At 35.3% G+C, this 17,545-nt stretch overlaps 1 protein-coding gene across 1 annotated transcript in view; it reads right to left on the bottom strand.

The window, feature by feature from the left end:
• The window catches only part of Tnks (tankyrase), a 443,661-nt gene that overhangs the window by 318,059 nt on the left and 108,057 nt on the right, over nt 1-17,545 (bottom strand). Inside the window, exons 6-8 of the mRNA XM_090403559.1 lie at nt 15,843-16,029; nt 9,636-9,757; nt 2,608-2,699 (exon numbers count right to left, since the gene is read on the bottom strand). Of these exons, the coding sequence (XP_090259685.1) occupies nt 2,608-2,699; nt 9,636-9,757; nt 15,843-16,029 (401 nt within the window). The remainder of the gene's footprint in view (nt 1-2,607; nt 2,700-9,635; nt 9,758-15,842; nt 16,030-17,545) is intronic.

Below are 17,545 nucleotides of genomic sequence, written 5' to 3'. Positions count from 1 at the left end.
TTACCACTGTGCTATCACTGCTTGTTTCATTTAGCAATTTTTCGAAGTAATTACTCCATACTTCAGGGATATCTTTTTCTCCCATTTCCATGTCGCCTTTATCATCTCTAACTCCTTTTACAGAACTCTATCATCCATTTCTAAGCTTCTTCAACAACCTCCAGATTATCATACCACCTTCTTGATATTTATTTTCTCTGTTCTTGCCAAAGTCCTCCCATGACTTTTGTTTAGCTAGTTTTACACACTGTTTAGCTTTCTTACATTTGTCTCTGTATTCTCGAAGAGCAAAAGCTGACTTATTTGCCAGGAACTTTTGATATGCTTTCTTCTTTTCCTTCACTGCCTCTTTAACTTCCAGTGTCCACCATGGAGTTCTGATTTTTCTATCCTTGCAGACAATCTCACCTCATGCTTCTCTGGCTGAATCAATTAGGATTTTCTTCAAGGCTTGCCACTGAATCTCCAAGGTTAATTTCCTGTTCTCAAACTCTTTCATTTTTTCTTCAATAATCTTTGTGTATGCTAGTCTACAGTTCACATCTGAGAGCTGCTCAACTTTTATTTGCTTTAAAACTTTCTTACATGTTATTCTTTTCAATATGAAATTCAATTTTATCCTGCTCAAGACTAAAGAGTGATCGCTTCCAATTTCAAATCCTCTGTATGCTCTGGTATCCTGCAGCAGGGAGAAAACATCACTATCAACAATAACATAGTCAATGAGACTTTTCTTATTCCTTGCCTCTTCTCTCCATGTGAATTTGCGCACATTTTTATGTTGGAACATGGTGTTAGTAATAACCAGTCCATGTCCTGAGCAGAAATCCAACAGGTATTTGCCATTATTATTAGCTTTGCTATTTTCTCCAAATTTTCCCAAAATATGTTTGTATGTCTGACAATGATTTCCTATTCTGCTATTTAGATTCCCAACAAGGACCAACTTTTCCTTCTTCATTATGTCAGTTGCTTTTTCTAAAGTATCGAAAAATTCCTCCACTTCTACTTAGTAGAGCCGTCTGTGGGACCATGGGCACAAATAAGTCTCATTGTCCAATTCCCCATTCTGATATTAGCGCTTCAGTCACCCCTATTATGTCGATCTGGTACTTACCTAATCCCTCAGCTAGCTCCATTTCTTTGCCATTCAGGCTTCTTATGTTGATAGTACTGATCTTTAACTCTGGTGATGTTGAGTTGGGGTGTGCTTTCAGATTTGTTCCAGTAGCTGACTTTTCGCTGTTCGCCCTGGTTCCCTGGCCAAAACAATGGGGGCCTTGTTTAACCAGGCGACGCCCCAGCCGTCATGAAATTTTGTCATGTTGTACCATCATTTTGTATATTGATTTAAGCCAATAAGAATACAATTTGGTCGGCTAAATCCCAAATTGCCAGCCCATCCTTGTTCGTTCAGTATCCAGGTAGATATCCAACAGGGTGCACCACCACGAGAAGGTGAGGATTGGACAACAGGTTAGAAGCCTTGGTCGGTTATCTGCATTCCTTTAAAGGCTATGTGGAGGTCTCCTCTCAGTTATACAGCATTGACCTTTTATAGCTAATTCTAATTTTTTATTGTTTCTGGAGAGAAATAACCTTTTTTTCTCAAAACTGCTGTTCTGCTGATTGCACAGCAGAACAGCATTTTCCATTTAGTGTGACTGGAAGCAGCCATCAGAAATGCCTTCCAAAAATGTAAGCACTTAATATTGGTTTTCTTTGATGTGTGAAAAGTATACGATGCAGAGATTTGCGATATTGAAAGACCTACACAACTTTGGTGTCAGAGGAGAAGCTCCCTCTTTTTATCCAACGAAATCTTCTGAGTGGGAACCATTAATCTCCCACCTGTATAGCTAAGAGAGAGTCTCACAAGAATCAGCTTGGTGTCACTTTTATTTTGCAGTGTTAATTACCAAACACCTTCCCCTGTATGTGCATGACTTTACCATCTTCTGTCATTCATGTAATGGATCACAGGACAATCTTTCAAAAAAAAAAAAAAAAGTGCTTGCAAGTAGGTTCAGATTTTCCCGGCAGATAGTCTGTATGCATTTTTCAGCAGGCGTGGTCTTAAGATACAATCCAGAACTGATACTAGGAAAAACTTTACTTCCTGTGTAGATAGATGAAAGACAAAATCTGAAAATAAGAGCCAAACTTAACAAGCATGTCATCCCAGTTATGACATATGGATCAGAGATATGACCACTAACCAAATATGAGGAAAAGCAAGCATAGAATAGAGCCATGCTAAACATCAGATTAAAAGACAAAGAATGCAGATATATATATGTTGGATTGAATATAGACTAAGAGGAATTAAAATTAAAACAGAATGAAGCATTGATGAAAAATGATAGATCCATATGTAGGATGACAATGCCTGGATTGTCATCCTACATAAGGATTCCCAATGTCATCCATATGTAGGATGACATTGGGAATCCTTCAACAGAGAAAAATGTAGACAAATAGGGAGAAACAGAAAAAGATATCTTCAGATATCACTTAAGTATATTACTATTAAATATTTAGGCCACAGTTATTAACATACCATATTAACAATACTTAGCAGAGGAAACCTTATAGAAATTAACTTACTCTTTGTTTTTATCATTCAGATTGGCACCTTTCCGAATTAGGGCTTCTGTTACATGTTTTCGTTTTGGATATGCAGAGCTCACAGCACAATGCTATAAAGACAAACATACATATTAGCCTTGGCATATAGCCAAATAATTTAATGAAAAATGAATAGTGGGTTTTTGTTTGGTTTTTTTTTTTTAGGTAAAGGAAACCAAGTGTCATCATCAAATTCCTGCCATGTACCCTCAAGGGGTGTACAGGATATGATAGTACTACATGAAAAAAATTACATCATTACTAACTTGTTAACTACAATTTTCCTCCAAATCAGTCTGTTACTTGTCAAGACTCCAACATTATCAGATTTTATATTTCTATCGTCTAAGGCACTTTGTACCGTATCAATCCACCTATATCTTGGTCTTCCTCTGGGTCGTTTTGCTGCCAACCTGGCAAAGAACACTTGTTTTGCTAATCTTTCCTCGACCATTCTGTTTAAGTGACCATACCACCTGAGATTAGCTCTGCTAATGCATTCCTGGATGCTGACAATGTCAAGTTCTTTCCTAATATCCTCGTTTTTAATATGATATTGCTATTGATGCAATCTGTTCACACCTATAATCTTTCTCAGGACTCTCATATCTGCGGTCTAGTCTTTGGTCAAGTGTTTTACTTCTGACCCAGCTCTCAGATCCATAAGTTAAAACTGGTTTGAACACTGTCTTGTATACAGCTAATTTATGTTCTGACTAATTTTTCTCTTATTCCATATGAATTTATTCAATTGACTTCCCACCATACCAGCTTTGCTGATTCTATTGTCTATTTCTATATTTAATTTACCATCTTCACTAAAAATCGTGCCTAATTAGCTGATATGTTTTACTTGTTCCACAGGTTTTCCATTCACAACACAGCTGACATTTTCAATGATTCTGCCTATTTTCATTGTCTTTGTCTTTTTATTGCTGACCTTCATACCATATCTATTACAACAGCTATTCAATTTAGTCAGAGAATCTTGCAGACTTGTAGCGGATTTATTTAGAAGTATAACATCATCTGTATAAAGCAAAGAGCTGACATTAACATCTCCAATTTTGATATCATGTTTAATACCACTTTCCTTCATAATGTGATCCATATAGATAATGAATAACAGAGGGGATAATGTACATCCTTGTCTCACACCAGATTTAACATTAAACCATCTTCCTGTACTTCCTTCAATTCTAACTGCTGACTTACAACTCAAATGAAGACTAAGTATTGCTTGATATAATGCCCCATTGACACCATATAACTGCAACGTATTGAATAGCTTCTCTCTTGGCACCTTGTCATATGCCTTTTCTTGATCGACAAAACTTAAATACAGATCTTTGTTATATTCCCATGCTTTCTCGACTATTTGTCATAAAGTGAAGATCTGATCCTGACAGTCTCCATTTGGCCTGAATCCAACTTGTTCTTCACCAAGCTTTTCTTCCACAATTCTTCTCAACTGTTTCTCAAGTATACTTGCATAGATCTTGCCAGGAACACTCAGTAGGGAAATACCTCTGTAATTCTCACATTCAGTTTTATTTCCCTTTTTATATATGGGTATTATGAGAGCTCTACTCCAATCATCGGGAATTCGTCCCTCTGTTATACCACCACACTTCAGCATTTCTGGTCGAATATCATCTACTCCTGCTGCCTTTCCACATTTCAAGCCTTTGATGGCTTTTTCTGCTTCAAGTATGGATATGTATTCCTGACTGCATGCCTGGTCAGTGTTTTTTACCACTTTGCTGTCATCATTGCTTGTTTCATTTAGCATTTTTTTTAAAGTAATTACTCCATACCTGAAGGATATCTTTTTCTCCCATTTTCATGTCCCCTTTATCATCTCTAACTCCTTTTACAGCACTCTTTCCTCCATTCCTAAGCTTCTTCAACAACCTCCAGAATATATTGCCACCTTCTTGATATTTATTTTCTATATTCTTGCCAAAGTCCTCCCATGACATTTGTTTAGCTAGTTTTACACAGTGTTTAGCATTCTTGCATTTGTCTCTATATTCTCTAAGAGCACAAGCTGACTTATTTGACAGGAACTTTTGATATGCTTTCTTCTTTTCCTTCACTGCCTCTTTAACTTCCTGTGTCCACCAGGGAGTTCTGATTTTTTTATCTTTGCAGACAACCTCACCACATGCTTCTCTGGCAGAATCAATTAATGTTTTCTTCAGAGTTTGCCACTGAATCTCCAAGGTTTGATTCCTGTTCTCAAATTCTTTTATTTTTTCTTCAATAATCTGTGTATTTTAGTCTACAGTTCATATCTGAGAGCTGCTCAACTTTTATTCGCTTTAAAACTTTCTTACATGTTATTCTTTTCAATATGAAATTCAATTTTATCCTGCTCAAGACTAAATAGTGATCGCTTCTAATTTCAAATCCTCTGTATGCTCTGGTGTCCTGCACCAGGGAGAAAACATCACTATCAACAATAACATAGTCAATGAGATTTTTCTTATTCCTTGCCTCTTCTCTCCATGTGAATTTGTGCACATTTTTATGTTGGAACATGGTGTTAGTAATAACAAGTCCATGTCCTGAGCAGAAATCCAACAGATATTTGCCATTATTATTAGTTTTGCTCTTTTCTCCAAATTTTCCCAAAATATTTTTGTATGTCTCACAATCATTTCCTACTCTGCTATTTAGATCTCCAACATGGACCAACTTTTCCTTTTTCATTGTGTCAGTTGCTTTTTCTAAAGCCTCAAAAAATTCCTCCACTTCTACCTTATTAGAACCTTCTGTGGGACCATAGGCACAAATATGTCTCATTGTCCAGTTCCCCATTCTCATATTTGCCCACATTACTCTACTTGAGACTGACTGCCATTCAAGAACGATTAGCCTCGTATTTTGTGTTGAATACTATGGCTACTCCTTCTTTTCCTTGATTGTCATTGCCTGAATATAACATTTTGTATTTATTGCTCAGAAAGATCTCACCAGTTTTGGTCTTTGTTGTTTCAGTCACCCGTATTATGTCGATCTGGTACTTATCTTATTCCTCAGCTAGCTCCATTTCTTTGCCATTCAGGCTTCTTATGTTGATAGTACCGATCTTTAACTCTGGTGATGTTGAGGTGTGCTTTCAGATTTGTTCCAGTAGCTGACTTTTCGCTGTTCGCCCTGGTTCCCTGGCAAAAACAATGGGGGACTTGTTTAACCGGGCGACGCCCCAGTCGGCATGAAATTTTGTCATGTTGTACCATCATTTTGTATATTGATTTAAGCCAATAAGAATACAATTTGGTCGGCTAAATCCCAAATTGCCAGCCCATCCTCGTTCGTTCAGTATCCAAGTAGATACCCAACAAGGTGCACCACGAGAAGGTGAGGATTGGACATTAGGTCAGAAGCCCTGGTCGGTTCTCTGCATTCCTTTAAAAGCTATGTGGAGGTCTCCTCTGAGTTATATAGCTTTCTCTGATATCACTATTTCTCACTAGCTCTTTTTCTCTAACTGCATATTTATATTTTTATTTATACTCGCAAAAATTATTTCAACCCCCGAAACAAAGTGTCAGTTGTAATTATTGACTCAAAAATATCTATACTGTATAATATAATACTGAACTTTAGTAATTGCATAACCTCAATGTCAATACATCTGTGGGATTGGATGGTATACCAGCTCGTGTTGTACGAGAAGCAGCTAAAGAATTGTCACTACCCTTGATCATTTGAGTTTAATTTGAGTCTCGGGTCTGGGTTAGTCCTGAGCGGGTGGAAAGAGGGGAAAATAGTTCCACTGCATAAAGGTGGTTCCAAGACTGCTGTTGTAAATTACCGGCCGATTAGCATATCAGGAATCATTGTCAAGGTCTTAGAGAAATTAGTCAAGAAAAGAATACAGGATTGGATAGATGAAAATGGGATATTGTATGGGGGACAACATGGTTTTGTGAAGGGTAGATCATGCCTCAGTAACTTGCTCACGTTTTATAACACAGTGACGGCTGAACTGGATAGGGGTAATGGGTTTACAGTGATACTACTGGACCTTGCCAAGGCCTTTGATAGGATACCACATGGAACCCTAATCAGTAAACTGGAGCAGATGGGTATAGATATAGGGTTGGTGAGATGGATAAGAGGGTGGTTGAAGGAGAGATATCAAAGAGTGGTTTATTCAGGAGTGGAGTCTAAAAGACGTCTTGTGACTAGTGGAGTGCCACAGGGCTCTGTTCTTGGACCACTGCTTTTCAATTTGTTCATCAATGATATTGGAAAGGATCTGAGATGAAGTGTTCACTTGTTTGCTGATGATGCAAAGTTGGGTAGAGCAATTGTGAGTGCACAGGATGTCAAAATTTTACAGGATGATTTGGATAGTTTGGAGGACTGGGCTAGGAAAAATGGATGTCAATTTAATGTGGCAAAGTGTAAGGTTATGCACTTTGGGGTGAAAAGAATAGCAGCAGTATATCGCATTGGTGGAACCATACTCCAGGAGATTGATGAGGCCAGGGATTTGGGAGTGTTGGTGGATAGGGAATTGAAGTTTAGGGGACACATTGCAAAAGTAACTAAAACAGCTCACCAAATCACTTGGCTTCTGAAAAATACTTTAACATGCAGAGACGAACAAGTTGTTGTTCCTCTGTATCGAGCCTTGATAAGACCCCATCTGGACTTCTGTGCCCAGCTATGGGCACCAGGGTTTCTTCGTGATGGGGAGGAAGTGGAGAGGGTCCAGAGACGAGTGACCAAGATGATAGCAGGTCTGTGGAATGAACCTTATGAGAATAGGTTGAAGATTTGTGGGTTGCAGAAATTGGACGATAGGCGAAGGAGGGGTGATATGATTGAGACATTCAAATTACTGAAGGGTTTTTATAAGATTGATCCAGAAGATATTTTTGAAAATATGACTGGTGGTGGGAGGACTAGGGGCCATGCATGGAAGCTGGGCAAGAGCGTGGTTGACAAGGGTGTTAGAGCTAGGTTCTTTACTTGGAGAGTGGTAAATGAGTGGAATAAGCTTCCAGAGTCTGTTGTGGGTGCTACAACCGTGAATGAGTTCAAGGCAAGGTATGATAGATACTGTGTGAATGTTGAATAGTTGTTCTTGACATGATGTTAGGGCCTCCCTCGATGAGTCTGTCGACTCCTTGGAGTTTCCCGGAACAATAATAATAATAATAATAATATAAACATAAGAGTTTCACATAAGCAAACAAAGTTTCTTCGCAACTAGTCCACTTTGATATACAGACTGCTGACCTCGCATCAACTGCTTCAGTATCCCCTAATGCAAAATCATGACAGGGTCTACTACTCAAACCAGTTTCAACCTTTATTAAGGAGTGATCGGTGGGAGCCAGACCTAGGAGGGTACCAAATTTAATTTATAAATCAATGCAGAGGTCATATATTTTTTATATACAAGTAAGAGAATAGTGATTCTTTAAATCACTTTAAATCCACTGATACTACAATGACAATATCTATCATTAATTCTAGTGAGGTTGAGTTCACCCTTGCCCTCCATGAAAACAGTGATGGTTTCAATCAGTTTGTTTGGATAACTCTCAAACTGCCAGACTATTTTCATTAATTCAGTATCCGGGTGAGATACTTGTAACAGTACACACCTTTAGATGAGATTGGGAAGTGGATCAAAAGCTAGTTCTCTGCACTTATAAGCTATGTAGATGTCTCCTTCCCATTATCCAGCTTTGACCCTTAAGCAATCTCTTCGTTTTTTCTAATGACAGAGGGAGAGAACTCCACATTTCTACTGCTGTCTCCAGTAGGACCATACTTCAGTTAGTTTAACCAATTTCCCATATTGAAATTTGTCAATATCATGCTACTTGAACTGAAGCTACTTCCATTCAAGAAGAGTCTTCTGTAATCCCTCTGCTATCTCTACCTCTTTATTAATGATGCATCATATGTCATCTGCCTATTTTCAATGCAATTATGGATTCCTCAAGATAACAGTAGCCGCATCATGTATATGTGGTTTCAACAGAACAAAATTCAATTTTGCTGAACCACTCTTATTTGTTCAGCACTTTAGTGAATATGACAACTCGTCATAAATAAACTCACCAGATGAAAATAGAGCTGGACAGTGGATCAAGTCTTAAGTTGCTTCTCCACATTCCTCATTGGCAGGAAGTGGCATGAAATCTATTGAGAGATTTACTAGTTATATAGCTTCAACCCTTAATATGGAAAAACTAATAAACTAAATAAAAAATGGTTTAAGCAAGGGGCATCTATATCATCACCTGATGAGTAAGTGAAAATTTATGGTGAATATAAGAATAAGGATCAATCAACACAAAACAGTAAATACAGTGCATTTTGCAAAAGATCAAGTAATCATACAAAAATCATATCTTCAAAAGATCTAAATTTGGCATTTACAATAAATAATTAGTGAACATATATTGCAAATTTCATTAAATAAAACTAACACTGTTGGGTATTATAAATGAAAAGGAAAAAATTTAACTGAAAACAACACTCGAGAATAAGTAATGCATTTTCAATATTAGAATGTTACGTAACATTTGATACAGATGATAATAAATTACACTGTTTTCAAGCAATATGAGGAACCATAAAATAAAACAAAATGCAAAAACGAAAATTAAAATTTTGTACGGCCATGGCAATACCAACAATATTATAATATTCGGAAATTTGGAGAGAAAGAATAATAATATCCCCTTCAATTGGATCTCTTTATGATGCAAGGAATCGTTGCATCCTAAAGAGATGCAAAGCTTTTTTTTTTCCTCAATTGAAGATGACTGTCTGAAATAGAGGTAGTAGGGTATTCCCTCTTAAAAAAATATGCAATTAAATAGTGCTTACTGTGTGATACATGATCCAGATGATGGATCATGTATCATTGTGGTCTAGAATGAATATCCATTGGAGGTATTATACAGTAGTAATAACAATTCATGGAACTACACAAGGATGCATAAATAAATAAATTACATATAACATACCAGCGGTGTGTCACCTGTAAAGGAGTGTTTGAAGTTTACAACATCTAGAGATAAATATTTTTTCATTTTTGCTGGATCAGCTTGACGTGCAGCTTCAAGAAGACAGTGTCCTTTAAATTCATCTGCAATAAAAAAAGAATAGCTAAGTGACATGATTACATAACTGCTTAAAACTTATCAAAAAGAAAATGTGTAAATTACTATAAGTGAAACCAAGGAAATATAACAAGATGAATTTTTGGAAAATGTTAACAACAGCTTAAGGGAAATAACTGACATTGCACTATTTTCTTTAAACATAAAAAAAAACAATCATATGTTTAGCTAAAACAATTACATTAAGCCATTAATGATCTAATCACACCATATGTTAAACCAATGCAGCTGCCCACTCATACGTTTCAAGTTACAAAAAAAAAGTAATCCTAATTTATGAAAGATAAGACATAATTCAGACTTAAGTTTTTGGCAAATTTAACCTGATATGTTAAGTCTATTATATGATTTCAATACTAAACAATAACAAAATAAAAATAGAAATTAAAATTGAATATCAATATTGTTTCCTCTTGTAAGCACCTTATGTTTCTCTCTGAAGAAAAACACTTTCCTATCATACTAGCTTTCCACTGTCTCTCATGTTGTTGTTTCAATACTATGATGTGCTGGTTGAATTATTCACTGTGCTCATCATTCCATGCACTATCAAGAGTTTCAGCAAAGAAGCCGAGGTGAGAAAGAAGCAACACTTCTGTAATATCCTAGTGCTCACCTTGAGGTTATAAGTAAATCAACTATTTCTTTACAATTTTCTATTTTATTATTGTCTGAAAACCCTTCAAAAATCCAGGAAATCCAATGGACTATTCTGGTTACTTTTATATGCCCTCGAAACTTCAACTTTTAATATTTTCCTTCTAAAGTGCATAACTTTATACTTTGACATATTAAACCGGTAACCATTATTCTCTATTCATACTACTAGTCTATTTAAATCATTAACAAAATCCCTATATCACATTTATTCTCTATGTAGCTTTCATCATCAGCTAACTAGACATTTCCCCTTAAATCATTTAGTATATCACTGATCTACAAATGAAACAGCAATCGAAATACAGTATTCTGCATAACAGTACACTACTAATCACCTGTTCACTGGATTCAACTCTCCCCATAGACTACTCTTTGATGGCTGTCCATCTTACCTCCTTATCTATATTACTGAATTCACAGCCATTCCCATTTGCACCAATTCCTAATATCAGTTCGAAGTGGTAACTATCCTGTCAAATTCCTTTGCAAAGTCTAGAAGTATCAAGACGTAGTTATTTTCCTTTTCCAACTCAAATGTCCCTGTATTATAAAATGAGTAAATTACTAGGACCAAACCTACACTTCAAAAAACCATACTTCCCTTTCACAAAATATGATATCCCCACCCATTCCTACATTTGTCCTTCCTATGACCTTCTCCATACTTTTACTACCATTCCTGAGACACTGAGTTACCTATAATTTGCTACTTCTGTCTTAGCTCATCCTTTATGCAACTGAATTAGTTTATTCTTTTTAGACTCCCTTAAAACCTTACCAGAGCCGAAACTTCAGCTTGCTCAGGGGAACTGTTAATCCCGTGAAAATTCTCATAATATACAGGCAGATATCCCACATCACCACAAGGCCATATTTACATTAAGATTTTGCGATATCCTAATCACTTACCAGTCATCTATCTTTATTCTCACATTAGTACCTTTCATATAAATTAAAGATACCAAGAAATTATATACTTGGTTTAATCCTTTATCCAAGTGTAAGGAAACAAAGTTTGCACCCAAAGTATTTTCAGGACTGGGGCAACTCGTGGTAAAGGTGGTATGACTTTGAATCACTTGCTTTAGTACATGTCTGCAAGGAGATGTGCTTTGCATTATATGATACTAAGGCAAGTGATGTGAAGTCATACCACCTTTACCACAGTCCTGAAAATACTTCAGGTGTTTGTTTGTATCCAAGTGTAAGCAAACTTTGTTTGCTTACACTTGGATAAATGATTAAACCAAGTATCTAATTTCTTGATATCTTTAATTTATAGTATAACCAAGTGGAAAAAACTTTCAACAAGTACCTATCATATCTCTGATACTGCACCTTTATAACGTGATCATCGCTCATTAAAGTTATCCTATAGACATTTCTTCTTTTTGCTTACTACTAATGAAACTCTTTGGAATTTCTTTTGGCCTGTTCTACTAATTTCCTCTTCTAAACTTATTTTATTTTCCTTATTATACTGGTATCCCTTGTTTTGTACACTCATGAACATGTTGTTCATCTTTCTCCTTATATATCCTCAACATTTTCTTTACTTGCAGTTCTTGCTTAATAATATTACTCATTTCCACTCAATAATGCTATTGCTATAACATCAAGCTTTGGCAATTTTTTCACTGGTAATGAAAAATTAAAGCAGCTTCCACTTTGTTGTTAAAACAAGTTGAACACATGCTGATAAAGTAAAAAGTTATTTACTTATGTATAAGTATAGCTGTACAAAAATTTCAACTTAAATATCACAGTCATCTTGTGCACAATCAAAATAAAGCATATAGTTTAAAAGATGAAACACTAAAAGGCACAGCTAGCAAAATAAGACAACACAAATACATGATATTAAAAGAGGATAGTGATAAAGTAGATATAAGATTAGAGATTTTCACTATAAAGACTGTTTTTATACTCCAAGTGTTTAGTATTTACACAAGGGTTCTATTCTGATTGGTGCAATGACTTAACTGTTTCTTTTAGAATCTGGAAAATCACTGGCTCAAGACCAAATACAAAAAATATCACATTTAATAAAACTAAAGCAATATATACACTTTAAATAAAATTACATAATTACAAAATAGTGGATCCAAGGCTTTCTAAAATAAATTTACACTTTAGGGATTTTCTTATCCAAAAATATTAAAATCACTCATTCTCTGACTAATTCTATTACTGGAATGTTTAACATATACTTAATCATGTCTACCAAACTAAACACCTTGTTTTCACAATAACAAAAATATTCATAATCAGTTTCTTTGTTAGGGCCTTTTCCAAAAATATTAACATTCCCTTCTTTTCCATGAGATCTTTTCCTATCACCCTTATGTAGTATACAATATTACAATATTATTCCTCCTATTACAATGAAGTATAAATACTCTTACCTCTTGCAGTTCAATTTGACGCACAATTTACTATTTTTTGTACCAGAGAAAGAAGTTTCTTCTACTACTTCATAAACAACAGATCTAAGTAGAGCTCTTAAGCCACTTTACAGTTTCAAATTTCACCAATTTAAGACTCAAGCCAGGAAAGTGACTAATATGGTAAGGAAGGCAAAACTGGAATACGAGATGAGATCGGCACTAAGATCCAAAGAAAATCCTTTTTAGCTATGTGGCCAGTAGGAGAAGAAATGATTGTGGAAGAGTGACATTGTGGGATAAAAATGGGAATAGAGTGACTGATGCAGAGGACATAGTGGAGTTGTTCAATAAACACTTTATTGGAGTATTTCTTCCTGGAGAAGTAAGTTTTAATATTAGAGGGATAGAGCAGGTTCGAGGTTTAGAGGTGCAAAAGGAAAGTGTTTCAAATACTGAGTACCCTGGCTGTCAGTAAAGCTGTGTGACTGGATGCTATTTCACCATGGGTTTTGATAGCATGTGCTAAAGAACTGACAGCTCCATTGACCTGGATTTTCAATGAAAGTCTGGCTATGGGAAAGGTACCCAAGAAATGGAAGGAAGGTAAGATAATGCCATTGCATAAGGGCAGTAGCAGACTGGATGTGTCTAACTATAGGGCAGTTTGTGTTCATCAGTAGTTGTTAAGATCTTAAAGAAATTAGTGAGGGATCACATACAGCATTGGGCAGATGAGGGTAATGTTATCTGTAAGAGTCAACATGGATTTGTTAAGGGGCACTCATGCTTTAATAATATGATTGCCTTTATAATAAAGTGACAAGAGCAGTTGATGAGGAAAAGGCATCTCCTGCCATTTTTTTGGATTTTGCAACGGCATTTGACAGTGTGCCAAATGATAAGCTGATATTTGAGTTGCGGCACATGGGTGTAGATGTCGAGTTAGTCAAATGGATTCAGGATTGGCTATCTAATAGGAAACGGAGAGTTGTGTATGATGGGGAAACATCAAGGAGGCAGAAGGTTACGAGTGGGGTCCCACAGGGCTCAGTACTAGGACCTGTATTATTTAATCTTTATATCAATGACATTGTTAATGGATTGCAAGAGGATATTCAGTTGTTTGCATATGATGTGAAGCTGGGAAGGGTTATTAGTAATAATGCAGATGCAGCAGCCCTGCCACAGGATCTGAAAAAACTACACAGATGGACAAATGAATGGGGGTGTCAGTTTAATGCAGCAAAATGTAAGGTCTTGAAGTTTGGGATACATCGATGGGAGGTTGCATACTCAATTGGAGGAGCTGTACTGAAGGAAGTAGGGATGACAAGAGATCTGGAGGTGGTGATTGACAGAAAACTGAAATTCAGGGAACACATTGCAAAGATGAAGAGGATTGCTGCAATACTGAGAAGGACACTGACCTGCAGAGATAAAAGAGTTATTGTTCCATTGTATAAGACCATGATCAGACCACACTTAGACTACTGTTCTCAAATTTGATCCCCAGGTTTTGAAGGGGATAAATTAACTGTGGAAAGGGTACAGAGGCAGATAACAAAGATGGTTTCAGGACTGTACAATGTTAGTTATGAGGATCAGCTGAGGGAATGTGAACTGCAGAGTTTGGTAGATAGAAGGAGAGGTGATATGATAGAGACTTTTAAACTGCTGAGAGGTAGTTATGAGGTTGACACTGGGAGTTCTTTCTTGGTGGAACAGCGAGAAGGAGCGATGACATGGGGCCATCCCTGGAAGTTATGAAAGGAAGCTGTGAGCAAGAGGATGAGGAGTGGTTTCTTCATGGAGGGTGGTTGAACCATGGAATGGATTGCCTGATAGAGTGGCGAGAGCAAGAACGGTCAGTAAGTTCAAGGAGTGGTATGATAGACTTTGTGTTTCCTAGGAAGGACCTCCCATGATGAGTCTTTTGACTCCATGGAGGCCTGAATGATGATAATAATATTATTATTATTATTATTCAGATCTGATAGATCATTTCAACTTTCGTCTGCCATAAACCAACTTTTATTCTTTACTGTATTCCTATTTCATCTGCACACCATTCATTACAAAAAGACAGAATTATAAAATCCTTGGTAGCTGAAATACACAAAATTTGCTCCTCAAGAGTGTCTCTCCAAAGGAACTGAAAACTATCGAACAAATATATTAAGCAATTATACTTAAGAACTGAACATAAAAATCACTCAGTTATCCTCAACATCACCCGAAAGAGGAAGACATCCACAGAAATCTTATTCCATATATTAAAGGCATTTCTGAAAGTAAAAGCAAAGATTTTGAAGAAATTCCAGTTTACAATTAACTTTCAAACCCATCAACCAAATCTGCAATCTCTTACCATCTCTAAAATATGAACTGTCACCATTACATTACTAGTACTACCTGGTATTTACCAAGTTCCATGTTCTTGCAGTTTGTCTTATTTTGATCAAATTGGAAGACTAGTATTTAAAATAAATAAATAATAAAAATAAATAATTTTAGAACTAGAACCATATCCAGCTTATCCAACTTCATAAATTTTGTCTGGCCCAACATGAAATTGACAACTTAAGCAATGGGATCCAATAGGATAATACAAATACAAAACTCTTGCAAAATTGTATTTATAAATTTGAACATTTATTTTAAGAAAGTGGTGAAGACTTATTCCATCAGTCCATTATGATTTAAATTAATCTGTAATGACCATCTCTACTGCAAAAGTTTGGGAAATCGTTATCCTCAACTGTATTAATACTTTTTTACAGACACACACACACACACACACCATGTTTAGGATTCCATTGTAATGTGCATATTTTCTGGGGGGGGGGGGTTTAATTTAAATTTCTATTACTGTTCTTCAGCTCACACTAATGATGTTATATGATATGCAAAACAAAATTTTTATGATAAAACAAAATATTCTTAATTAAATATTTATGAAAATAATGATTTTATTTTTTTATAATGAAAAAAAAATTCAACTTACACGATAACCTTTCTTGAAGTTCTCTGGTTGATGCTACATCAATGGCACTCTTTGAATGGCAGTTCAGAAAGGTGGGATCTGCTCCATGACTAAGCAATAGAGAACATACTTCCACTCGTGATTTTGAAGCAGCTTCATGAAGGGGAGTAAACTGCCAAAGATCCATAGCATTCACATTGGCTCCATGCTATGTAAATATATAAATTTTTATTATTTTGGTTAAACAAAAAAAAAATGTAATTTATACCAATAAAAATGTCTCCATGCCTAAGAATTTTTTTTTTATATCATAGGTTGGGCTTAGAATATATATATATATATAACTACTATACAGCCCAACCTATGAAAAAACAAAGTACAGGATTATCAGTGCTTCGTTTTTGTAAAAAAGTGCTGGTACTCATTCTTTGCTAGCAGAAAAATTTTAAAATTAAAAAGATATGAAAAAGAAAAAAAAATGTGCTGATGTTGCTATTTTATATTCTAATAACGTTTCTGAATATGAATTAAGCATATAACACACACAAGAATAAATTTATTGTATAAATATATACAAATAATTAAAATGAATATGAATAATATAAGTATATAATCAAATATATCTAAATATAAATAAGTTTTATTGTAGCAGGAAATAACAGTAATGTGCTAATAAGTTATCTCAAAATAATATATAAGGGAAATTTATTCATATGTACTTCACAAAGTATAGAAACCAAACAACTTATGTAATACAAATTTACAAAATCAAATATTTTTTATGATGTAAAATAATATAACATTACATTGGAGATTTTATATTAAGACATTTCAAAAATACCAATTTTAGAAATAAGTCTACTGAAAAAACAAATTTCATAAATATACCTCATCCGTATGTGACACATCACTGCTAATACAGGTATGCATTACCATTGCATACCATTCACCTGCCCCTCAAAAAATGCACTGCAGATTATTACAAATGATTTTTAGATTTTGAAAGATTTATTACAAAAATTGAAAGACTTACAGAATAAGAACCTGCAGAATAAGAAGAGAAACTTATGCCTTTATGAAAAGTCTTCCAAGTTTCTGATGGAAGAATTGAATTAACATAATTCAAACACTGGACCCAGTGTGCATCTTGTTATATCAGTTATGATGGCAATTCAGAAGCAGAAACCTAGTTGTTAAAAAATTGCCATCATTTGGAAGCCATAAAATACTGATTTGTTTAATCACAAATGCAGGTGCAGAACAGGTCTTTGGTGCCAGGATGGCAGGGAAAATAAACAGAGGACAATCAAGGTCTAGATGGATTGATGCATTTAAAAGTTCTTAACAAGACGAAAATGTTAGATGTGACCACGTTGGAGCTCTGAAAAATGGCATTAATTTGGAAGAAAATTGTTCATAAGAAGCCAATAAGAATGCAAACTTAAAGTAGCAGCACTGTTCTGTGCATAGTATCAAGAATTATGATTTCTGTAGCAAAAACAGTAGAAAAATTTAGAGAAAGATCAAGATATACACTTACCTCTCACTATTGCATACTTAGAGGAACAACAGGAATAGTTTCTTATAGTAAATATAATTTGTAAAATCTACTCTATAATATAAAATGATAAGCTTTTTTTGTGAAACATTTTTGTGTCACATTTTTTGTCAAGTTATTTGAAACGTTTTGAAACTCAGTGGCTACCCTGAGTGTCGAGTCTTCA

Source organism: Typopeltis vanoorti, chromosome 14 (genome assembly GCF_054136105.1).
Source record: "Typopeltis vanoorti isolate ZY-2024b chromosome 14, IOZ_Tvanoo_1.0, whole genome shotgun sequence".
NCBI lineage: Eukaryota > Metazoa > Arthropoda > Arachnida > Uropygi > Thelyphonidae > Typopeltis > Typopeltis vanoorti.
This window is presented reverse-complemented; position numbering and strand designations above follow the sequence as displayed.